We start from the raw sequence: 26,718 nt of genomic DNA on the forward strand, positions 1-26,718 counted from the left end.
AGATTTATGAACATAAATCATGAAACTTCTTTGAAACAGTTTCCCCAATTTTTGTGGTTGTTACAAGGATCAAATGAAATAATATGTGTAATATACTGCATAAATGCCAGTTATTGTTATTATTATTCAATTAATAACATATTCACTTTTTTCTTCCCTATCATTAGAATTCTGTGTTCCTCTCTGGGATGTATATATAGTTCCTAAGTGTCAGGTTGAAATTGCTTACTCTGAAGTTTCCTGAAACTTTAACTTTTACTTTCCTGGATTTTGGCCTAGCATATATTCCTCTGAGCTTGTTTTTCCCCTGCTTGGAGACATTCGTAAGATCAAAGATATAGAGCGTGAAGGGATTTTAGAAGTCATATGGTACAGGAACTCTTAACCTTTTTTGACATCATGGACCCCCTTGGCAGTCTAGCAAAGGCTACGGACCCCTTCTCAGAATAATGTTTCGAAATGTATGTGATAAAATACATAGGATTACAAAGGAAATTAATTATATTGAAATAAAGGTGTGTTTTTTTCAAAATATTAAAAAGGTTTGAGCACTCCAAGCTAAACACACTAATTCAGTTCAACTCCCTCATTTTTTAATAGTGGGCAGGTGAGAGTTTTGACATGCCCAAGGTCAGACCTAGTACTCAGTGGCAAATCCAAAATTCATATAGCTAGACCCTCTGACTCCAATCCCAGTTTTCTTTCCACTGCCCTACACTTTGCTCTGCAATCTCATGCTTTTCCTAAATTGGCCTCCCTCTAATCAGCTGATGCACCCTTTTCTGGCTGTTTGCAGCAGTCTTGTAACTTAGAGTCATGCTGCCTATGCTCTGTTTCCCTCAAAACTTCCTGTATACTCAATAGAAGGTTCTAGGATAGAGGACATCATTTTTGCCACTCTCTCATCTTGGTCTCTGGCCTGTGCATTCTCAATATCTTATATTCAATGTCAATCAAGCCTAATCCATCATCGATTTAATATTTCCAAAAGCCTCACCTTTATATCTGATAATCACAGGGCAACAATCATTGTGAATAGAGTGTTGAACATGGGGTCAGGAAGGTATAGACTCAAATCTCGTCTCCAACATATGCCAGCCAATTTTGTGATCATAGCCAAATTATCTAGCATCTCTAATCCTCACTTTTTCCACGTGTAAAATGAAAACTACAATACCCTTGATACCTGACTCAGAGCTGTTGTGAAACTCTAATAAATTAATGGATATAATGTAGTTTGTAAAGTTAAAAGTGTTATATATGGGGCAGCTAGGTAGCACAGTGGATAGAGCACTGGCCCTGGAGTCAGGAGTACCTGAGTTCAAATCCGGCCTCAGACACTTAACACTTACTAGCTGTATGACCTTGGGCAAGTCACTTAACCCCAATTGCCTCACTAAAAAAAAAAAAGTGTTATATACACTGTCATATATTAATGCTGATAATAATGATAATACTGATGATGATGATGAAGACAGTGATAATGACAAATAGTAGAAGTTGTAGAGGCAGATATTGATCATTTATATTACCAGAGTTGTTGTTGTTTTCATTTACACTCTCCAAGATGTACTTTTCTCACTTTGAAAAAAGTCATAACATATTTGCATAGGTGTACAAAATATTTTCCTTGCAAGAACCCTGTGAGAAAAGGAGAAAAAGTATTAGTATGACCCCTGATTTAGAGATGAGAAAATTGAGGCTTTGGGAGCATGAGTCACTTGCCTGAAGTTAGTTACTGTCAAAGCCAGGATTTGAATCCAGATGTCTTTGAAGCAGAGTTCACTGCTTTTTCAACTTTATCCTGTCACCTTTCAAATGGTGATCTCATGATATTGTTATAAGAATAAAATGAGACAAATTATGTCAATTGCTATATAAATGTGTTATTTTTATTTTTGTTGCTGCTGTTATTAGCTACTGGTAGAACTGGGACTAGAACCCAGGTGTCCTAATTATGCTAGGAAATTCAATACTCTGTCTATTTTCATAGTTATGGAAATGAAAAAAGGGGCTCATCACACCAGATAGTTCCTTCACCACCATCAGATGCCCATTTGGAAGGGGTGGGTGAGAATGATGCATAATTTTAGGCTGTTAAAAATGGTAGTTGAGACGATGCATTTGGGTATGGGAAAAGAGAATAAAAACAACCCTTGTCTTCAAAACTAGGTTAAGTCAAGGTCTCTCCTTGTTTCCTAAATGGCAAGATGTAGGAATTGTTTCCTTGGACAGAAGGATACTAGGACCGAGAACCAGGTCTCTTTTGGCATAGAGAAAGTGACTTTGTGTTCACATCTGGGCTAAGTAAAGAGATGACATTTGCGTGTGGATGCAGACTCAGGCTGGGTTTCCCCGCTTGCCTCACCATAACAAGCCCCCTTGAATAGGCAAGGGGGTGCATATCTATACGCAAGGAATACACAAGAAAGAAGGATCCAGTAGTCTCAATTTTATGTTTCCCCTCCAACTTCCTCCCTCCCCCACCCCTTTACCACTCTGCCTCTTCCTAGTGAGGGAAATGCTTTAGAGAGGGTCACATCTTTCTTTGCCAGCTCCTCGTTCCTTTGCTGGAGCTGAGAGGGTTAAGGGAAGAATAGAGACAGGCTAAGCTGCCGCCCTCTTCCCTCTCTTCCATGTCTCTGCATGGATTTTAAACAACTGTTCCCGATTCCCTAGGCTGCATGCACACTGTTTCCCAGAGTCAGTATTGCAAGGGTTAAAGTGGGAGCTCTCCGCTGCTCCCTTCCCTGAGATTAATGTGCTAAGTCTGCGCCTCTCAGTGTGTCTGTATGGGAGGGAAAGTGTTGGTCAGTGATGGAGTTGCTGCCATGACAACCCTGGAAGTCGGTGCGTGTGCGAGTCGGAGATGTTCCTGGGAGGAAGGAGATGCTGAAACTGGGGGAAGCAGCTGAGTTTGGTGTGGCTTCGGCGAAGCGCTCGCATCCCTGGCCAGTGGCTTCCTCTCACTGAGCTGAGGGGAGGAGTGGGGGCTTCCCGCAGATCCCACACCCGGGCTCCTGCTCCAAGGCTTTCCTCTCTCTTCTCGGCTGGAAGGCTTCTTGCGCCCAGGGTTCGGATCTAACATCGTTCGCTGAGCTGGGTGACTGGACTGGAGCCAGGGGCTGGATTTGATTTGAGGAAATTTACAGGATCGGGGACATCATTAGGAACCAATTGCAAATCCCTGCTGGGAACTTTTCTTTCTTTCTTTCTTTCTTTCCTTTCCTTCTCTCTTTTTTTTTTAAACCTTCCCTGTATTAAAAAATCAGTGTGAATTGGAGGGGTTTTTAAATATATATATATACGCAATATACGTATTTGTGAGCTAAAACAACTCTTTTCTCCTCTTCCAAAATAGCAGCTTTTTTAAAATGACATCTTCATGTCAGAGGCACTTTTTTGGGTTATAAACTTTTGATGCCAGACCTCTGCAGCGCGTGCCCAACTGAATCTTAAAGTAGCATCTTGAAGAGAAAGGCATAGAGAGAGGGAGAGATATCTGTGACCTTCATCCCTGCACCTTCCTTCTTCTTCTCCCTTTCGGTCTGCCTCCTTCCTCACCCAAGGAACGTGGGGGGCAAGCACACTTTGGATGCAGTTGGGAGAATTCGTTTCTCCGATGGTGGAAAGCTGAGGCTGGATTTTGGGGGAGGATCATTAGACTTGGAGGAGCCCGGGCTCTTTCTCTCCCACGCTCCCAACCCTCCCCCCTTTTTGCTCCTGGATCGCTCAGTCCCCTTCCTCTCCCCCCGCCCGCTTCCTGTGCCCGGCTGGGGGGCGCCTGCGGTGCCGCTGCTCCAGTTCAGGGAAGTTGTGGCTGTCGAGGATGGGGGTCGGTGGGTACTTGCTGCTGCCCTGGAGGTTCCTCGTGGTCCTGTCTCTCAGGCTGCTGTTCCTTCTGCCCACAGGAGTGCCAGTGCGCAGCGGAGATGCCACCTTCCCCAAAGCAATGGACAACGTGACGGTCAGGCAAGGGGAGAGCGCCACTCTCAGGTAGGGAGCAGCTCTTCGCTTCTTTGTGGTGGGCGAAAGTGGGTCTCCTGAACTGTAATGATTGATGACTTGTGTTGGGGTCTGTGCAAGCCAAGAAGAGATTTGGCCCGTGGGGCTACGGCACTGCCAGAGGTGTTGTGCAGGCCAGGAGTCATGGCCCTTGGTCTCCAGGAGGCTTAAATCCAATGTTCTGGGCAAGTTTATAGTTCTGCTTAGGCATCAACATTTCTGTGGTTTGGGGCTCTCTGCCTCATTCCCCTTATTTCAGTGTGGGGTCTCTAACTCTGGGACCTATAAAGCTTTCATGCCTTTTTTTCCCCCTGGGCCAGTACTGAAAAATAGGAACCAGGCACCATGTGGTCAAAGGGATTTGAATTCTGGGTACAAATGAAATATGATGTGATCAGATGGATGCTCTAGTGCCTTTTTCATAGGCCAGAGAGCATGTGTGTTTGGGTGTGGTTAAAAAAGGGTGGTCAAGGTGGCCTCCATCAGTTATTTTCTAGCCTGGCCCTTTAAGAGTCTGTTACCAAAGCTATTAGTATTAAGTCAATCAGGTGTTCCTGGGGTAGTTCCTATAATTTCTTAGGCCAGGCTTAGAATATAGGGCATAGGCAAAGGGAAGAAAACATAGAGCTTCCATATAGATAGACTGTATGTGCTCTTGAGTACACCAGGACAGCATTTTGTTTTCCCTTAATGAGTTACAGAAAAACAACTAAGCCACTCCATATAGAGAGAATGAGAGATATGCCTGGAATATGGACCTTTGGGGACTGGGTTGGCTGCAGCAGAGACTTTAATAAAAATGCAGCCACCACTTTCCACCAGCTCAGCAGATATCATCTTTTATCCCTTTAATGAGGCAGTTGTGGTCCTAAGAGACAGATTCAGGGTTGTCCCAGCTTAACTGTACCTCACAGTGTACACAGGGGGAGTTGTTTGGCTCTATTAGTGACTTTGGTGGTTATGAAGAAAATAATGCATCCTGTCTCAGATCTAGGAGTGGATCAACTTGACATTCCTTGCAGAGAAAATGGGGGGGGGGGCCGCAGGGGGGCGGAATTCCCACCAAATTTGCATTTGAATATATGAACTTGTATCACTTTCACATTCAAGGGGCAATTGAGATATAAGGTAATACTGCCTCTCCTATCCCAAGCATTACCATCAGGAGCTGAATTCTAGATGAACAGTGATTTCTAATGATTTCTTCACACGTTGGGGATCAACGGCATAGCTTTATGTCTTGATGCTCAGGGACCTGTGAAATTTAAAACCAAGAGAGTAGCCAAGACAAATGTCTTTCAAACTTTTTGATGGCAATGGACAGTTCAGTCTTCTCCAGATGCATAAAGATCTATAGAGTAATCATCTCATTCATTCCCTGGGAAACAAAGTTGCAGGGTATATAGAAGTAGAGATGATCCAATTAGAAAATGTAAGCAATCTATGTGCATCAATCATAATCTGACTGGAAATCCCTATTCCTCTGTCACTTACCCCTTTTCAGGTGCTAGATGGAAGGAGTTCAGGGTTGGGTAGAAGAGATCAGAGCTAAGACTTGCCTGGAGTCCTGTATCTCTTACTGTGCAGAGCAAAGTTGTCAGAAAACTTGTTTCTTGTTTTCAGTGGTGTAGTAGAAGGGGTCTACCAGCAGAGGGCCAGTTTGATTTACTTTTTTATCAACTGTTGGCCTGTTTTCATGCCTGTTGACTTCTAATGTTCAGCAGCTGTGCTTGGTAATGGGAATAGGAATAAGAAAAAAAAAAAAAGCTTGAAAAAGCTGAATAGTTGTTTTTTTTTGTAAGCCTGGCTGTAGAAAACTTTCATGTTTAAGCAGAATTCATATTTGTTACCTGACTGCACTTTTCTTTAATGAGAGGACATGACTTTGGAGGAGTTTTTTTTTCCCTGAGAATCTTTGTTTCTTCTGACAGTTTGAACACATTCCTTCACCTCTGCTTTAATATATTCATATTTTTCATAATTTTCTGTATTCTTCCTTTCTACCATTCATATTCAGTTTTTGTCCTTCTTTCCTCCTCTGCCCCTTACTTAGTTCCATCTCATACCTTCCTGAGGCTGTTTTCCCTTCTTCACTACATCATTTATCCACCATTTTTTCCTTCTATTTAGCTCTTCCTGTTCTTTGATTTTACAAGTCCTATGTCCAACTCCCATCATCATGTTTCTGCAAACCGTATCAAAGGCTGCTTGTATTATCCATCTACTTTTCTGTGGGGTCCAATCCTTAACATATTTCCCTTCCCTTCCCTTTACTGATTATCAGTAGGGCACTGATCCTAAGTCAATAACACCGCTCAGTAATTTTTAAAGGCAGCTAAATGTTGCAATGCGTTTAGTTTTGAGAGAACCTGGGTTCAAATCCAACCTCAGACTCTGTATGACCCTGGGCAAGTCATTCAACCTCTGTCTGCCTGAATTTCTTCAAAAGTAAAATGGGGATGATAGATCTTACCTCTCAAGGTTTTTGGAAAGGTTAAATGAAGCAAAGTTGCATAACATAATCTTTAATCAATGCTCGCTTCCTTCCTTCTTTTAATACCCTGAAGTGCATGGCTGTTCACCAGGGAAAACCAACTACATTTTTCTTAACTGAAAGTAGTTAACTATGTTTATTTGACAGACTGATCGAAAGTAAAGGATGTTGGTTTTGAAACCAGTTTTACACCTAGCTTCCAACTGTGGCTCTGCTATTGATGAGGTGTCTGACCTCACAAAAATCCGATCTCTTTTATGGACCTTAGATTTTTTTTTCCAAGAATGAAGAGATTGGATTAGAATGATCCCAAGGTTTGCTCCAGTCCCAAGGGAACAGAGGATCATAGGCTTAGAAATAGAAGGAACTGAAACGTCTGTCTGGTTCAAACTGCTTGTTTTACTGATTGGGAAACTGATGGGTACCTTAAATGACTTATCCAAAGTCACACAGAAAGCATCAGAGGCAGGATTACTAGTTCTCTGATTCTAGAGACAGTGTTGTTTTGATTGTAACATACTGTCATCCTCCCAATCATCCCAATTTTATAGATGGGGAAACTGAGTCACATATATGTGTATGCCCACAGCTACCCACCCAACCTCTACACAGATATAAATATGTGTGGAGAAGCTAGGTGGCACAGTGGATAGAGCACTGGACCTGAAGTTGGGAGGACCTGAGTTAAAATCTCACCTCAGACACTAGCTGTGTGACCCTGAGCAAAGTCACTTAACCCCAGTTACCTTAAAAGCACTCGAGGCCTTCTCTAGTTATCTTGATATCTATCTTGTACTGGATGGTTCTGGAGGATTTTGCACAGCCCTACCTTACTTAAATCCAATTTACTGAAAGTCATGACATCACCCAATATCATGATCCTCTTCTAGAACAAAGGACAAACAACAGCAGCAACATGTATGTATGTATGTATAGTATATATGCATGTATGTATACATATTCATTCATTCATTCATTCATTCACACAACTACATAGTTAAAGAGATTTGCCCAAATTCACAGATATAGTACATAGCAGAGATGAGACTTGAACTCGAGCCCTCTCACTCCATTCCAGTGTGTGTTCTGCTGCACTCTTCTAACTTTTCTCAAGGTATAGTAATCTCTACAGATGACCTCAAGAGCAAAGGGTTAGCTTAGATTTTTATCGGAGTAGAGCTAAATCCTCAAAATCACCTTTAAGTGCTGTCGGCAGTCCTCCACAAGAAACTTCTCCAAATTTGATTGTTCTTTGAAGCTTGTGCTTTTATACTTGTTTCTAATCATACTTCCCACTAATACATCTCTTGAAGTTTACAAAGCACTTTCTCTCACAAGTTCTCTATAATTATCCAGTAGGAAGTTAAGTACCAAGTACTTAAAACAGTGCCTGGGACAAAATGGGAGCTTAATAGATGCTGATTGATTGTTTTCTAATTCAGGTAACAGTGCCCAGGGGTCAGCTAGATGGTGCAATGGCTGGAAGACTCATCTTCCTGAGTTCAGATCTGGCCTCAGATACATACTAGCTGTGTGACCCTGAGTAAGTCCCTTCACCATGTCTGTCTCAGTTTCCTCATCTGTAAAATGAGCTGTAGAAGAAAATGGCAAAATCCCTCCAGTATCTCTGTCAAGAAAACCCCCAATGGGGTCAGGAAGAATCAGACATGACTGACTCAACAACAACAACAACACTTGTGTTGTTATACCCATTTTTAGATGCAGAAACTGGGACTCAGATAAATTAAGTAACCTCATTCAAGGTCAGACATTTAGGAATCACAGGATTACTAGAATTGGTATACAAATCCAGGTTTTCTGACTTCAGTGTACTTTTTACTCCAATTTTGCCTATTTTTCACTATAATAATTCCTATTTCTAAGCACATGTCCTTGAATTCAGCTGCACTGAAATAAGAAAGGGCTGGAAAAAAAAGAAGAACGAGAGGATTAGGGTACCCTGCATCCTAATCTCAGGTTTTCCAAGGATTAATTATATGGCCTCAGAGAAGAAGCATTTCTTCAGTCTAAGCCTGTTTTCTACACTATAAAATGAGATTAAAAGTATCTTCCCCTTCGCTACTTCATGGGGTTGTTTTAAGAACAAATAATGCATAGTATGTTAAATTATTTGGCCCTCAGGGAACAATAATCCTAATGGCTGACATGTATACAGCATTTTTAGGTTTTACGAAGCACTTTACATTTGATGCAGGCAGCAGTACATGGTACAAATTAGGCAATTCAATTTTAAGTGAAATTGGCTTACTAGGGTCATGTGGCCAGTCTGGGATTTGAACCCAGGACCTCCAAACCCAAGGTTCATTCCACTAAATTATGCTGTAGAACAGGGACTCAACCCTCAGTCTGTGAACTTTTTTTTTTCTGTTAACTATATTTTGGTGTAATTGGTTTCCCTTGTAATCCCACATATTTTATTTTATGCCTCTATAAACCTTATTCTAAGTAGTCCACAGGCTTCACCAGAGTCCTTTACAAAGTCATGTATGACGCAAAAAAAGGTCAAGAATCCCTGATATAGACACTAAAGGCATGGTATTCCTTGCTAATTCTTTCCTTGTGCTACAGCTGCCTCCTAACATAGCAATGAGAGTTCTATTGGTCAGCATTCTTCTATTAGTATACTACAGTATTAGTGTTAGAAATGTCACACTTTGCAACATCTCTTATCCCCATCTATTCTCAGCCTCAACTCTCTACCCATCCTTTGCACAGATGCCAAGCTGGCATCCCAAAAGCACAGATGTGAGCAATGTACTCCCCAGCTCAATAAATGCCAGTGGCTCCCTATTGCTCCTCTTATATTAATAAAGTTCCTCTAACATTGAAAATTAATGACAATCTAGCTCCTTCTTACCTTTTCATAATGGTTGCACATTATGCCCCCTCCCTTTTCCCCTTTATATTCCAGAACATCTTTTTTACTTTCTATTCTCAGTATATATGATACCATTTCCTGTTTCCTTACCTCCTAAATGGTGATGACTTCCGTGTCTAAAATGTTCACAAAAACCTCTCAAGGTTCAGTTCATTTGATACTTCTTCAAAGAAACCTTTTCTGAATCCCTTGAATGTTAGTGCTTTGCCACTTTGATAATATTTAGAGATGGCATTTGTATATATTCATATATATGCCATCCTCTCCTCATTACAACATAAGCATCTTCATGGTAGGGGTTTCTTTCTTTTCACTTCTTAGCCCCTGATATAGTGGGTGACACACAATACAGGCCTGTAAAGTCCTGGATAGAGCACTGGGCTTGGAATCAGGAAGATTCATCTTCCAGAGTTCAAGTCTGGCCTCAGACACTTGACACTTACTAGCTGTGTGACCCTGGGCAAGTCACTTAATCCCAATTGCCTCACCAAAAAAAAGAATTGATAATAAAACCACCAAAGGATACTTGTTCCCATAGTATATCCCACTAGGGTTGATGAGGCACAATGCAGGCATTCTGTACAGACTTGGTTAACAGTTGATGAAACAACCTCTGTAGCTGAGAATTGGCTTAATTGTTGATATCAAGCTTTAAATTTGCTTTAGGCTTCTTGTTTTCCCTTCCAAGATATGGATTTCAACAACAATCTACAATTCATTTAATTTTTGTGATGCTGCTAGATTGTTCCACTTAGCAAAAATAAATCTACTACATTATTTATTTTATTTTATAAAATAATATCAATTATATTGGTAGAAATGTGTTGCTACTGTGGCATATAGTAGGACATATATGTAGCAATGGCTATTTTCATTCTGTTTTTTCCCTTGGACTTTAAAAAAAAAAGTATGCTTATTTTAAAGCTTTGAGCAATCTGTGATTTCACTGGTAAAATCACACCATCTTATGTGACTCATCTCTATTTTACAATAAATCCCCCATAGTCATATGTGCCGCTAGAAGAGGGTCCCCTGAGGTACTTTAGTTATTTTTTATTCTATTTAATTTAATTTGATCATATTTTTTTCTTTGAGACTTGGTCTCCCTATCTTGCCCATGGCTTAAGTACAGTCGCCACTCATAGGTCTGACCCCAGAGTTGATCAACATACTCTGTTCCTCTTCATCAATTTATGCAACCTTAGCTAACCTGGTGCTCCCCTGTTCTTCGGGGCACACCATCCTGGTGTCAGACTTGGTGTAAGACACCTGATTAGCTTTACTATATCTCAGAACTCCTGAACCCAAGCAATCCACATTCCCTTTCCTTAAGTAGCATAGATTCTTCTAGGAGAAAACATGTACACGGATAGTAGTCCTTTCTATCTTCTGTACACAGATAAACAAACAGACAAGTCTTTTTTATAGAAAGTACTGAAGTGACTAAAATAGAAGTAAGAAGTATGGTTCAGAAGGAAGAACACCAGACTAATAGTCAGGGACCTGGATTCTACTCCTGGTTCTGTCACAAACAACCTCCAGGACTTTGGTCCCCACGTCAAATGAGGGGTTTGGATAAAGTGATATCTAATGTCCCTTCCCAATATGTATTATGTGATCTTATAAATAGAATGCCTAGTTGTCTTGGAAGTTAGAGAGTTGTTATTCTATAGTAGGCAGAACACATTTCTTTGGGAGGATGAACTTCCAAAGCTGTATGGGGTAGGTTTTCAGTTTACTTTTCTGGGACTCACAAGCTGATCTCTAACATCCCTTCCAATTTTCACATTCTATGAGAGTCAGATTTTGTGAAATGTAGGAGTGGTCGGCGTTTCCATGGTCCCTTATGTCTCACCTAAAATATTTGCTGTTTTTAAAAAAATGTAAGCTCAAAATATCACTTTTGTAGGATTTTTTTTCCTTAGTAACCCTGCAAGCATAGGAATACTATAGTTCCTCTTGGGAGATGGAAAACTGATTGGTTCTAAGTAGGCATTCAATAAATATTTGTTGATGCTGGTGGATTTCCCTGGGTGGTGGAACATTTTTTCCCCTCAGGAGTGGCTCAGTGCACTGTGCCCCAGGGTCTGACTGGCAGGACTGGACCTAGGCAAAAACTATAAAACAGACAGCATTTATTTCTGTGCCATCCCCCACTGCTCCTTTCATTTCTTTTTCTACTGCACATCTCCTTCATATACCCTAGATTCTACTGGTCCTTTGTTGTACCTTTTTGCTACTAATTTCAAATCCTTAACCAGGTCTGCCACCTTCTATACTCTGGGCTTTTCCTATGCCGCCATCAAACCTCATCTGCTTTGTGTCCTATCCTTTCTGTCCAGTGACAGGAGCTAATCTGTTCCATGCTAATGGATGCTGAGCTTCTACTATATTACCATTTTCAGTTAAAGTACTTTCATTTTAACTGTGGATTTCTGTGGACAATGTATTAGCAGAAAGAAGGGAAAATTTGAGGACCCTTATGGGTAAGAGGGGAGAGAGGTATATGTGCCTTTTGCACATCTCTCAAGTAGCATCTGGAAGGTGGTCGCCAACTTCACCTATGACCAAGACCAGCCCTCCGTGCACAGTTGCCTGCAGACTGCAATCTGGTCCACAACAACAGCTCCACTATCCCTGAGGGCAAGAAGCAAAATGGTGTTCATTTGATGGACAGAAAGGGATCTTATTAGTAGCAGCAATACAGTGCAGAATGCAAGGCACAACACTGTTCTGCAAAGATCCCCTGCACTGAGCAAGTGAGGAGACAGCAGTGCATAGCAGAAAAGGACCAGAAGGCTGCAGGATCCTGCAAGGGGAAGGATGTGCACTGATGCAGATGATGGGTTCACTGGATATAGGAGCCCAAAGGGGAGAAGCTGCCTGATTTCCTGACAGGTCCTGCCCCAAATCATTTTATGGTAAGAATGACCTGAAGAGAGGGAAAATAAGTCTTTATGGTGTTCACTTCTATTCCCTTATCTCATTCTTATTGGAGAGAAGAGGTCCTGGAAACCTCTGCAATACGGGACTTCCTTCCCTTGTAGCCCTTAGACAAATTTGACCCTGGGGCTTAATTTAGCCTCATCTTTCTCCTTCCTCTTCTCTGAGTATCCAAGCCAGAACTCCACCCTTGGCTGGCTCACTGGGTGGTTGGCTCCAAGGGAGATCATGAACAAGATGGGCCAGTGATGTGTTGCAGTCTGATGGGGCTCAGCAATGAGATGCAGGAGGAAGGAGGCCTCTAATAGGTTTCAGTTGACCTTCCCAGGGGAGGACTTTTAAAATTACTTATTAACGGGAAGCAGCCTTTACAGTCATGAGACGAGAGGAGGGAATTACAGTCCATGACGTTTTTAATAGTTGCAGGAATTAGCAATGCATATTAAGACAAGAACTATGCCCTAATCATTCTTGAAAATTTTTTTTTAAATATGATTATGATGATTAGAAAAAGGTTGATCAAATAGGTTTGGGGCTTCTTGTCTTGTAAGTAGGTCAGTAAGGGTTGTGGCCAGGACCTCCTTTTGTTAGCAACAAAGTAAGTAGAAATAGCTGGGGGTGGTAGGACATGGGGAAAGCTGGATCATGTTCTTTCTTTTCCTCTTACTTCCTCTACAGCTCCCCCTCCTTGAATTCCCCCATCACTAACACTTCTAGTACAATTGCCTGTAAGTGTGTTTTTTTTTAAAGGAGGTGAAAATTGGAGCTGTGATATCTCTGCTTCTGAATCCTGACAGTACCCAGCATTGTGTGTCATTTTAGTCACAAAGGGGATTAGAAAGGCAAAAATTTGAGCTCTAGATGTCTTTAATGCTAAGAAAATACAAAAATGCATTTTTAAAAAACAGGGGAGAGGCAGCACAGCATTGTAGAGTGTTGGCCTTAGAATCGGGAAGATCTTGGTTTGAATCCTACTTGATACTGTGTAATCTTGAACAAGACACTTAATCCTCAGTTTCCTTACCTGTAAAATGAGAAGTCTGAACTAGATAGCTTCTTATGTCCCTTTGAGCTTTAAAAATTTATGATCCTATATCTAAAATAAGACTCTTGGATCATAAATAAGCAGAACTACTATCTTATTAATTGTAGATTTAGCTTAGGTCTTATATAGTCTAGAAACACCCCCCCCCAAAATAAAAGATCATTCTGTAACCCTTCTGTGTAGCAGCTAAGTGGTTCAGTGGATAGAGTGCCCTGCCTCTAGTGAGAGAGACTCAGCTTCCTGAATTCAAATTTGGCCTGAGACATTTATTAGCTGTGCAACCCAGGCTAGTCACTTCACCCTGTTTGCCTCAGTTTCCTCCTCTATAAAATGAACCAGAGAAGGAAATGGAAAACCACTCACGTATCTTTACCAAGCAAACCCCAAATGCGGTCACAAAGAGCGGCACAACTGAAATGACCGAACAACATAAACTATGCACTAGCATTTGGTCAATGCTCAAGAAACCTGTTTTCAAATTTCTTTATTTATAAAATGGGAGCATTAAATGCTATTACTAGTTTATTTCATAGAGCTGTTGTAGGTAAAGTGCCGAATATACCTAAAAACCTTCTAGAAATAAGACATCATTTGTTGTTGCTCTTGTGTAATTGTAGCTCAGGAGCTGTCTACTGTCTGGCATTTAGCAGGGCCTTTAGTTTCTTCCTACTTCATTCTGCTCACTTGAAACTGAGTAAATCTTCATCTACCTTCTGGGTCTGGAAATGATGCATGCTGCAAAGGGAAAGTTTTTTTGCTCTCTTTTTTTTTCCCCAGAAGTATATTAAGATGACAGTGGCACTGTCTTGCTGTATTGCCAAGGCCATATCACCAGAGCAGCTTCATTTGAGCTTGTCTGAAATGATGATCTACCTTGTTAAGTGACTTCCCTAGGCATGTCGCAGTCCATCCCAAGGGACTATGGAAAGTGCAACAAAGCAAACTAAGAGGTTTTTGTTTTTGTTTTTTTTTTTTTTCCTGACAAGGGCCAACTAATGACATGGCCTTTTAATAAGAACTGTTAAGACAGGAGTGATTTTTTTAAAATGCAGTAAAGATTCTCTACATTTAGATAGGCAGCATGGTTTAACAACTAGGGCAGTGAATTTAAACACAGTGGGGGCTGAGTTCAAATCCTGCCATGGATACTTACTAGTTGTGTGACTCTAGGGAAGACATTTAAACTCTCTACTTTAGATTTCTCATTTGTTAAATGAAGGGATTTGACTCAATGGCTTCTAAGGTCCATTCTGGCTCTAAATCTGTAATCTTACTATTCTCTCTATACTTCAGTTTCCTTATCTACAACAGTTGAGAATGGGGTGGGATTGGGGCATTAATGGTTTAGAAATTTCCTTCTAACTTTAAATCTACAATCCTTTGACAATCACACCCCATGCAATATTTACATTTTAAATTAAACCTTAATATCAGTGGGAAAGAGAGGCATCCTGACATAGTGGATAACAAGCCAGGCTAAGTGTCAGGAAGAGGTGGGTTCAGGTCCATTTTCTGGCACATACTGACTGCTTAGTTATGAGCAAATCACTTAAATTCTCAGTGCATCCAGATAGCTCTTTAAGACTATAAGCTCTATGGCATGTGTCAGTCTGCTTTGGGGAAAAGAGTTTCCTCCATGAAAATCCTCTCTACCAATGAACTCATTTGTTAAATGACCAAATTTTACAAAAATAAAATAAAAATGAAACAACTCACAGTGGAAACAGACGACCAAAGGTCATTTTACCTGGATCTTAGTCAATTTACTCTTGGTTGATCTGTTGACCTTGTATAACCATATAAGAGGTGGCAAGGTGGCACAAAGGATAGGATGCTGGAACTGGAATCAGGTAGACTTGAGTTCAAATCCATTTTCAGATACTTAACTACCTGAATAAATGTCATGGCCGTTGGAAAAAATTGTGTTCATCCTCCCTTTCCACCCAGTGTTTTACATGCAAGGCTACCTACTGCCTTCTGAGACATCACCAATAGTCCTGACTTTTGATTTGCTGCTGGACTTCAATGGCTCTGGAAGAGAGTTAGGTTCATGACATCTCACAACTCTGCTTCACTTAAATGCAATTTATACGCAAATGAAGAAATCATCGATGATATCACTGATCCTCTTTCAAAAAGAAGGATGAACAACAACACCTGTGCAGCCCGGTTAAAGTCAATTAAACTCTATTTGCCTCAGTTTCCTCATCTGTAAAATGGGTCACAACTACCTCACAGAGTCATTGGTAGGATAAAATGAGTTAACTAGGTAAAATGTTTGCAAAATTAAAATGCTATATAAATACTAGTGATTAGCTATTATTCTACTTTTGACTCTTCCTTTTTCTCATCTTTAAAATGGTAACTATAAAATTTTTCAATAATCACATAGTCTGACACATATCCATATATAATGCAGGTCCTAAAAACAAGACAAAAAATCCAATTCTGAGATGATATATTTTTTCAGTATACTTGAAAAATCTAAAAATATTTTTATGAATTAATACAAAAGTCCTTGATTTATAAATGATTTATGTTCTAAAAGTTCATTTGTAAATTGTTTGGAATTTGGAATGTCTTTTCTCATAAGAACAATGTTACCAATGTTGCTCACTCTTCCAGATGAGTTGATAAGTCTCATTAACTTATAATGTAACTAAAATAATTAATATTTGCAATGAAGATAGTAGGAAAGAGTATTGTTACACTAATAGTCATTTAAAATGCCAACAAATAATCTAACAATATTTTAATTTATCTTAAATGTTGGGTTTTGGGGAAAACAAGGTTTAATTCAGATTGAATGAAGCAATAACTGGTACCTTTCTTCAGGGGACTTATGGACTTCTTTCTAAAAACAGTTTTCCATTCATTCTTCACTTAAAAATATATATATACACACACACACATATATATATATATATATATACATACACATATACCTATATATACATATACATATATATCTGCACAATGGATAAACTGCATATAACAAACTATAGTTATAATCCATATATCCCTAATGACTTGTAAGTATGAATGCATAGATGTCAATCCTGGGGCAATTTCAGGAAGTTAATAGACTAATAGTTCCAAGCTGCGCCTGCTGCTGATGTTCAGTTATTTTAGTCATGTCTAGCTAGGTTGTCCAGTAGATAGAGTGCTGGTCCTGGACTTGAGAAGACCTGGGTTCAAATCTAGATTCAGACATGTATGTGTGCCCTTGAGTAAGTCACTTACCTCTTTCTCCCTCAGATTAATTTACTGCAAAATGGAGATAATATTACTTAATTCCCAGGTTTGTTGTGAGGATCAAATAAGATAATATTTTGAGGGGGTGGCTAGGTGGTGCAGTAGATAAAGTATTGGCCTTGGATTCAGGAGTACCTGAGTTCAAATCTGGTTTCAGACACTTGACACTTACTAGCTGTGTGACCTTGGGCAAGTCACTTAACCCCCATTGCCCTGCAAAAAGAAAAAAAAAAGATAATATTTTGAAGTATTTAGCAAAGTTCCTGATATAAAACAGGCACTTAATGAATAATATTGTCCTCTCTTCCTTTTTTTTTTTTGTTTGTTGTTTTGCGGGGCAATGAGGGTTAAGTGACTTGCCCAGGGTCACATAGCTAATATATGTCTGAATCTAGATTTGAACTCAGGTCTTCCCAACTCCAGAACCAGCACTCTATCTACTGTACAACCTAGCTAAACATGACGAAAATAACTGAACATCCCCAGCAGGCATAGCTTTGATGGTCATTAACAAAAAGAAAGATTCCACGTACACCAATATTGTTACAGAAGCACTTTTTGTGGTAGCCAAGAACTGGAAGCAAAGTGGGTGCACATTCTTTGGGATGTTTAAGTGATTATTTTGAAATATTAATCTGATGGGATATTACTACACTATAAGATGATGAATATAGACGAGCATGGTAAGACTTACAAGAAGCGATGCAAAATGAAGCAAGCCAGTACAGGGAAACAATATGCAAAATGATTATAACAATGCAAATGGAAAAAGGAACAGCCACAAATCAATAGAAAATTAATGTTATGAAACTATGAAAAATAAGGTTGGCCCCTGAAGAGAGATTTAATAAGAAGATATCTCTTTCTATTCTTTTGAAGAGATGAGGTTTCACACACAATCACAGGCACATATAATGTTAATTTTTTGGTATATTGATCAATTTTGTTGAACTTTTAAAAATCCTTTTCCTTGTTAAAAAATATTCCTTGTTATAAGGAATGACTTATAGTGGATGAGATGAGGTGACATGGGAAAATCTAGGTAATGTAAAATAAAAGATATAAATGCTATCTATTAAAACCAAAAGTCTGAGTGAGAAATTTTCCTCATATTATGGGGTAACATTATAAGAAAGGGCAAATGAAGACAAGAGCTTAAAAAGAAGTCTGTGTGTGTGTGTGTGTGTGTGTGTGTGTGTGTGACTGATATAGAGGTAACTAGACCAAAAAGATAGGGCAGTTATTGCATGTTATTAGAACATCTGAGTGTTCTCCATGGTGTGGTTGAAAGGAGGATAGGGTGAATAGAAGTTTGATCCATTGCATTCCAGCCACCAGCTAGTAGTATCCACCAAACTCAGCTTGGTGGCTATCCAGAGTGGTCTCTGATTGGTGAAGTGAGGCAGGGAGTAGGTAGAGCAGAAAATAAGTATTACTAGTAGTTGCAAAGAGGTGGCTTATAAGTGAGGTATTAGGGGCAGCTAGGTGGCGCAGTGGATAGAGCACTGGCCCTGGAGTCAGGAGTACCTGAGTTCAAATCCAGCCTCAGACACTTAACACTTACTAGCTGTGTGACTCTGGGCAAGTCACTTAACCCCCATTGCCCAGCAAAAAAAAAAAAAAAAGAAAAGAAAAAAAAAAAGAAAATGTCTATGGTACTAAATTCCTTTAGCTAACAAGCACTGGTTCTGTTGATTGTATAGGGAATTTTGTTGATAAATTTTGTGACAATCAGTCAAGTTGTATAGCAGTAGTTCCTTCTTTGGCTGCCTCTAACAAGATTCCTAATTTCTTTTGTATTTTTTTCATTTCTTCCTTTATTCTCTTTGGAATTCTCTCTCTCTCTCTCTCTCTCTCTCTCTCTCTCTCTCTCCTCTCTTCTCTCTCTCTCTCTCTCTCTCTCTCTCTTCACCCAAGCAAAGGTAAGGGTGTGGGTATGGGTGTGCGGAGAGAGAGAGAGAGAGAGAGAGAGAGAGAGAGAGAGAGAGAGAGAGAGAGAGAGAGAAGGAGGAGTAGGGTGTAACCCCATACCTTTTGATACATACTGATTTTGTGACGTAGAACAAATTAACCTCCTAGGTGCAGATGGGGGCGGGGGGGGGAGGGGATAGGTTAGCATTGATGGAACAAATTTCCTCACTAGTACTACTCATCCCAATGAAATCACATGTCCAGTCCCATATATACAGACACACCATCTACTGTAATTTTAATATGGAAAGAATTCCCATTGAGAGATCTCTCTCTACCAATTCAGATCAAAAAACTATCATGTGATTTAGATCCTTACAGAGGTGCCTGGAATACTGAGAGTTTAAGGAACATACAATCAATATATATGAGAGATGGAATTTAAACTCAGTTCTGCCTGACTTTAAGGTCATTTCTCTCTCCATTATGCCACACTGCTCCTCATATATTGTGTGTGTGCATGCATGTTTGTACACATGTGAATATATACATGTGCATGCTATCCAAGCTAGATACTCCATATTCTTGGAGTTTAGGAAGTGAATAGAAAGTCACCGAAATTACAACCAGTGACTCTGACATTTAAATCCTGGTTGAGAGAATGCTGTCTCCCTAGATAGTTGTTGTTTAACTTCCTTTATCTTATTCTACCTGTCATAATCACAGTCATACCTCATTTTATTGCACTTTGAAGATATTGCGGTTTTTACAAATGGAAGGTTTTGGCAACCCTGCCTTGAGCAAGTGTATTGGTGACATTTTTTCAACAGCAGGTGCTCACATTTCATATCTGTGTCACATTTTGGTAATTTTCACAATGTTATAAACATTTTCATTATTATATCTATTATGGTGATCTGTGATCAATGATCTTTGATATTACTATTGTAATTGTCCATACCTATAGAAGATGATCAACTTGATCTTTACATATTGTATTAGTTCTGACTTCTCCACTGATAGCTCTTACTTTATCTCTCTTCCTCCCCTCAGGCCTCTCTATTCCCTGAGGCAGAAAAACATTGAAATTAGGCTATTTAATGAATAGTCAACCAATGAAGCAAAGTTCATTGTTGTCTTATTTTATGAAATTGTCACAGACACCCCAACCATCAGCATCCACCACCCTGATCAGTAAGCAGCCATCAACATCAAGGCAAGACCCTTCATTAACCAAAAGATTACCAGTCACTAAAGGCTCAGGTGATGGTTAGCAATTTTTAGCAATAAAATATTTTAATTAAGGTATGTACATTTTAATATACTATTACATACTTAATAGACTACATTATAATGTAAACATAACTTTTATATGCACTGCAAAACCAAAAAAAATTGTGTGATTTGCTTTATAGCAATATTCCCTTTATAGCGATATTTGCTTTATTGCAATGGTCTGGAACTAACCCTGCAATATCTCCAAGGTATACCTGTGCAATATCCACAGATTGGCTACTACTGCTATACCTACTGTCTCATGTTAGTGAATTTGGGCACTCACATAGGATATGCGAATGTCTCCTATTTCACTGACACATAATTAGAGAAGAAATAGCAATTGCTACCTTCCAGAATGTCACCGGAAACTTTAGAAAAGAGAAAGTATTGCATGGGGTATTTTACCATTTGACACTAGAACTCATGCTGAAGGGCCTCACTGGACTAATCCAAAGGCCATCAAAACAGTGCAATCACTTCTGGAATAAGCTGTTGTAATGGTTTCCTGTTGTTAATTGAAAAAATATAATAAAACAAAAAGAAGTGTAAGAAAGCTCTGCTTCTAGCTAGATCAATACTGGAAGTAGTTTATAATACTTTACAAATGGCATTGTCCAAATTACAGTCTGTCAGTCATCAGGTATTTATTTGGGAACCCACTCACTGTACTGAAGTTCCAAGAACATTTTTTAATAAATGTTATGGTATAGTTCAATACAGGGTACACTAATTCCCAAACACATACACACATTATAGTATGCCTGGGAATGCAGGTGGCCAGGAGCAATAAAACAATTCAAAGGAGGGGGGATATATAAATCCCTAAATATTCAGAAGAGTGAAATACTGTCAATCAATAAAATATTCACCTATTATGTGCTTGGATCTGGGAATACAGAGACAAAAATGGATACTGGCCACAAGAGGAGATGAGCTTGTACCAATACAATAAGTATATTATATTTAGAATATGAAGTAGGTTTGTTTGGATCTGAGATCGTCTTTGGTATGGAATCTCTTGATGAGCATGCACCTATTACCAATGAAGAATAATAACTGCTTGGTCACTCACAGTATTAGAGATTTACTTGAGGTTATGAGAGATTAATTGACTTACCCAGGAAGCTAGGTGATGGAATGGATAGAATACTAGGCCTGGAGTCAGGAACACTTGAGTTCAAATCTAGCCTCAGACTGGCTCCAGCTATGGGACCTTATACAAGTCACTTAACCTTGTTTGCCTCAGTTTCCTCATCTGTCAAATGAGATAGAGAAGGAAATAACAAACCACTCCAGTATCTTTGCCAATAAAACTCCAAATGGGGTCACAGAGTTAGACACAACTGAAAGGACTGAATGAAAAACAGTAGTTCAAAGGTCCCAAGTTCTGAAATGAATATGTTCATTACAGTGTACAAAGAAAAAGGTGGAAGAAAGTGATGAACTAATAAAAAGAAGTATGATATGTGAGTCTCCAGAATATCAAAAGGGGGAGTAAGAAAAAGGAGGAATTATGCAGAGGAAGCTTTTCTGTGTCAGAAGCCAGGTTCTTCTAAAGGATAGTAATGCTTCACTAAGAGGGTATCTTCCATTTTTTCTCCTTCTTTCCTTCCCTCCCTCCCTTCCTCCCTCCCTCCTTCTTCCTTCATTCTTCCTCCCTCTCTCCTCCCCCCTTACCTCCTTCCTTCTTTCCTTCTTCCCTTCCTTCCTTCCCTCAATACTTCCTCTCTCCCTCCCTTTCTCCCCTCACTCCTTTCCTTCCTTCTTTCCTTTCTTTTTTCTTTCATTTTCTTTCCCTTTCTTTAATTTTCTATCTTTTTCTTTCCTTTTCTTTTTCCTTCTGCCTTTTTTATAGTGCTTTAAGGTTTGTAAAAAGCTTTATATACATTATCTCATTTGATTCTCATAGCAACCTGAAATTGGGTGCTGTTCTTCTCTTCATTGTAAAAATGAATAAAAACTGAGAGTAACATGTCTCATTTAAGTGACTCACCCAGGGTCACACAGATAGCACATGTTGGATGCCAGAATTAATCTCAAATCTTTTAAGTCCAAGACTCTTTCCATTGTTCCACCTGGCTACCTAAGGGTACTGTTCTAAGACAATAACTCGGCCCCATTTCAGCTCTCAGATTTCCATGGTACCAAGAAGACTGATCTGTTTCCATAATTAGGAGTACATAGTCACTCTATACAGTGTCCTGTCAGATCACATTTGTCATATTATATTCAGTTCCAGACAACCCACTTTAAGGATATTATTGACAAGTTAGAGCATATCTACACAAGGGTGTCCAAAGTGAGAGATTGGAGACCATGCCCTAAGAGAATCAAGAGAACCATTGATGGATGTTTTGTCTTGGGAAGAATATGAAGGGGGGGGGCAGGGGGACTGTATAGCTATCTTTAAGTATTTAAAGGATATAACAGGAAAGATATTGTAGTTCTTGGTTTTATTTGGTCCGGAAAGACGGAAATAGTGCCAGTTGAAGGAAGTTACAGAGAGAGGCAGATTTTGATGTGTCTGTTAGGAAAATATTCTAATAATTAGAGCTAACCAGCAGTATAATGAGCCATTTTAAGCAACGGAGCATCTTCCATGATTATAGATTTTTGTAGTCACTATATGACCACCTATCAGAGACATTACACAGGAGATTCATGTATGGGTTCCACTATCAGATCCCTGAAATTCCATCCAGAGCTGAGATTTCAAGATTCTAAGATTCTGTATAATTCCATGGCCCACTCTCCCACGGGAAGAGACACAAAGCCCAGGTACCCTACTGAAAGGCTAAGAACAACAGAAACTCACATGAGAGCTTTAACACCCAGATTTCTCTGGGTAACACCATATGCTAGGTCAGCATACCACATCTGAGATAACTCTCTATTTTCATTCTTATGTAATCTGACACACTTGACATATCTCCTCAGCACAATTGCACTTGGCCAGTCTTCACATCAACATCTTACTTATAGCAATATCTACCCATTCTCCCTCTTTTGCTTATGTAAATTACCACTATCTTTTAAGACATAGGTAGTTGAAGTTCCTCCATGAGCTCCATTATCATCAGTGATGATTTACATTTTGGGTATATTTGAAGAGAGTGGGGCAGCAATAGACTCAGTTCCTAAAAAACTCTCTTTAGCAGTTTGTTATCATGGGGACCCAATGGGCTTAGAGCTGGAAGGGTCATTAGAATCATATAGCCCAGGTCCCGAGTGATTTGCTCAAAGCCTCATTGGTCATAAGTACAAGAGCTGGGATTTGAACTCACATCACCTTCCTCCAAATACAGTACTCTTTCCATTACACAAATTTAATGAGCTGGCCTTGTGGAAGACTTCCAACTTTGCCCAATCTACATTTCGGGTTACTCATGATACTGCTGCCCCATTAAGTACCCAGAATATAGGCAATCCCTTCATTGATATTCCCAATGGCTCTTTGTAATAACTTTGCTAAACATCAAGTTAGGAATGATTGTCTAACCAACATCAACCAGTAGGCACTGGTGGTGACATACCTGCTAGCCAAGAGGTAATGTCTTCTACTCTGATAAACTCTCAACAATTAAAGCCCAAGGCAAACACCAAAAATAGATACAGGAAGGCACAAGAAGTGCTGAGCATAGGTTATAATCAGCATCAGTGAATATGTTGTAGAGATCATGACTTCATGAAAGAAAAGCAGGGAAAGAAACAGAAGGGGAAAAGATACCCCAGGGAAAATAATATACTGAAGGTAGCTTATAGAATTGGATGGGTCAGAACAACAAAACTTCTTAAACCAGCCTGAAGTAAATCAAGAGACCAGCCTGAGGACAGGAGGGAAAAGGTGCTGGCCAGAGATAGCTGAGATTAATGAGGACAGGGCTATACCAGGCTGTTGCTGAGGGGCTGGGAGATGGTAAGGCTGGGCTGAGGAACTTCCCCTTTCTTTTTAAGGTCAGATATTTATTTATTTTTAAAGGAATCTAACAAATTTCAAAACCAGATAAATCCAATTACCCATGTTTTGCCTTCAGGGAGTGTGAAAGATTAATGTTGGTATTTTGGCAGGAGCATAAAAAGAAATAGTTGGTAATAACAACGAGAGCTCGTAAAAGAAGCCAGTAACAGACCCAGTGCCTGGGAACCTGGCTGTAATTCTCTCAGCCATGGGCCACTTGCTATTGGCCTATGCTCAGTTTCCCAACTACAACCTTTTCTCCTTCAGATCAAAGCTAGCTGGAAGACCTCCAAGGGAAAGTGTGAAGAAGGGTGAGGAAGAATCACATCCTACTTGTGTTCATCACCCTGTCCCCCAAACCAATGTCTCAAGTGAAGAGAGAGAGTGCAAGCACAGGAGTAACCTCCACCCGGGGGGATCTTTTTAGAGGCTCCTTTTGAGCAGTAGGATAATCGTTGCCGTTGATCATCTATTCCGCAGTAGTATTGTAATTGGTGCTTCTGAGAAAGGTCTCCTAGCCATTGCCATTCTCTGAAAGGTCTTATCTATGGGAAGCCACAGTGAGCAGATAGGGATGAGATAAGTATTTTTTTTTTTTTTTTAGTGAGGCAATTGGGGTTAAGTGACTTGCCCAGGGTCACACAGCTAGTAAGTGTTAAGTGTCTGAGGCCGGATTTGAACTCAGGTATTCCTGACTCCAGGGCTGGTGCTCTATGGACTGCGCCACCTAGCCGCCCCTAGTAAGTATTCTTAAAGTCATCTTCCTATTCTAGTCTAATCCCTGAGGATCTTGAAGACATTTATTTTTTCTAAAAATACATTTTTATTGATATCTTCTGTTGTTGTGAAGTTCCAATGAGATATCTATAAAGCACTTTACACAGTATCTGGCACATAACAGGTGCTTGAGAAATGTTAGCTCCTTTCCATTTCTCCCCTTTTTACATTATTTAATTTTCCCACAATATCACTACCAGATTGCCAGCACACATAACAAAGAATTTTACAAGAAAAAGAGGAAAAGAAAAGAATACAAATATGTAAAGATACATACTTACATAGAAATGTATACATATTCAGTAAAACTGATACATGTATATATGTATGCATGTATGTAAATCTACTATTACATGCTAAGTTCCACAACTGTAGATTCTTTCTCCCCCTCCCCCCCCCACACTTCAAAGGGGTGGGGGAAAGTATCTTATCATGGGTCTTATTTGGGGCTAAGCTTGTTTTTGTAATTTTGCCACATTCATTTTCAATTTTTTACCACTGTTCTTTCCATTTGCATCATTCTAGTCATGGTATGTAGATTTTTTTGCTTCTGGTTTCTTTACTTTGTATCAGTTCATGTATGTTTTCTGCTTCATGAGAACCTAGTTAGTTTAGTATCTCAATTTTCTGCAAAACTAGCACCCTTGACTTCATACAACTCAATCTTCACATGTCTTGTTTGGCACCAACTCCTTCCTGCCTGAATCTTTTCTGACTTGTTTCTTCTTAGCTATGTTTGTTCATGTTGTCTGATGGTCAAATTGGTCCATAAAAAGCAAATTGTGTCAGAGAAATTTCATTTAAAATATTTTTATTTCTTTAAATATTTCCCAATTAAATGTAAAATTTTTAACATTCATCAAAATTTTGAGTTCCAAATTATCTCCCTTCTTTCTGTACTACCCTTACCCCTTGAGAAGGTGAACAGTAAGACATTGATTATGTATGTGAAGTCATGCAAAACATATTTCATATTAGCCAACCTATTTTTTAAAACAGTCTTACTAGTCTTTTATACTGTGAGATCCTTGCAAGCAGGGACTACTTTTTTTGCCCTTATTTGTCTCCCCAACTCAGGTCCTCCCAAGATCAGGACCAATGCTTTATCCACTGTGCCAACTAGTTGCCCCATTTGATTCGGGTACAAGTCTCTCTGGAAGAGATAGAACTTGGTTCTAATCCTGCACTTATTACTGAGTGATGTTAGACAAATCACTTAACCTCCCTGGCCTCAGTTTCCTCATCTGTAAAATGAGAGTTGATGAGCTCTAAGATCTTTTCCAGAACCTGATATATTGTTTAATAAAAAGTTTTGAAAAGGTATTGACAAGCTGAAACACATCCGGTAGAAAGTGAAGGTCATAAGAAAACAAGACGCTGAACAATTAAAAAAAACAGTGTAAGAAAATTAACTATTTAGAGTGGGGAAGAGAAGACTGGGGATGAGGGTTTTTCTTTTTTGTTGGGGGGTGGTGGAGTGAAAGAGCATAGCTATTAACAAGCATTTGAAGGGTTATCATGGGAAATAATAGATTTTATTGTATTTATTTTACTTGTCATTTCTTTGGTTTAAAAGGACAGAATTAAGAGCAATGGTGCAACAAGCAGCTTAATATGAGGTTAAATTCTTATAATTTGTTTGGTTTCTGTCCTTCATTCTAGAAGAGGACCAAAATGACACTATGTTAGAGTTAAGGGACAGTGTGACTGTGGCTGATCAGACTAATATTAGCTCAAATGGGTCTACCACAGGTTGGGCATTGTAAAGAATTAATTATTATTTGAGGTTTTCATGCCTCAGTGTGCACTGGCCCTGGGGCTCTGCAAACCGCGGTGCTCTACCCATCCACTCACTGGTTGTAGCCGTTACCATGGCACTGGCACCTCATGTCATCACCACTCACAGACACCTACATGGACCTGGCAAAATTATGATGATTGGAAGCCTGGTGAGGACAGTCATGTGACTATCAGAGCGGCCATCCAATTGACTGGGGGCTGTGTGGGGTTTTCTGGGATTGGGGAGGAGAATTCGCCAGCCCCCAGCTAATTGGATGGCCGCTCTGACAGTCCCATGACTGTCCTCACTAGGCTTCCAATCATTATAATTTGCCAGGCCCATGCAGGCTTCTTCGAGTGGTGATGACATGAGG

The 26,718-nt window shown here is 39.7% G+C and overlaps 1 protein-coding gene across 4 annotated transcripts in view; it reads left to right on the forward strand.

Moving 5' to 3' along the window:
* The window catches only part of OPCML (opioid binding protein/cell adhesion molecule like), a 1,508,279-nt gene that overhangs the window by 760,281 nt on the left and 721,280 nt on the right, over positions 1-26,718 (forward strand). The window contains exons 1-2 of one of the 4 annotated variants that reach the window (XM_043991522.1): positions 2,625-2,850; positions 3,912-3,996. In XM_043991522.1, coding sequence (XP_043847457.1) covers positions 2,793-2,850; positions 3,912-3,996 — 143 coding nt within the window. In that variant the 5' untranslated portion in view covers positions 2,625-2,792. Of the gene's footprint in view, positions 1-2,624; positions 2,851-3,318; positions 3,997-26,718 lie in introns of those variants that run through there. The other 3 variants (XM_043991521.1, XM_043991520.1, XM_043991523.1) reach the window with 3 other exon arrangements.

This window comes from Dromiciops gliroides, chromosome 3, assembly GCF_019393635.1.
Source record: "Dromiciops gliroides isolate mDroGli1 chromosome 3, mDroGli1.pri, whole genome shotgun sequence".
NCBI classification, from domain to species: domain Eukaryota; kingdom Metazoa; phylum Chordata; class Mammalia; order Microbiotheria; family Microbiotheriidae; genus Dromiciops; species Dromiciops gliroides.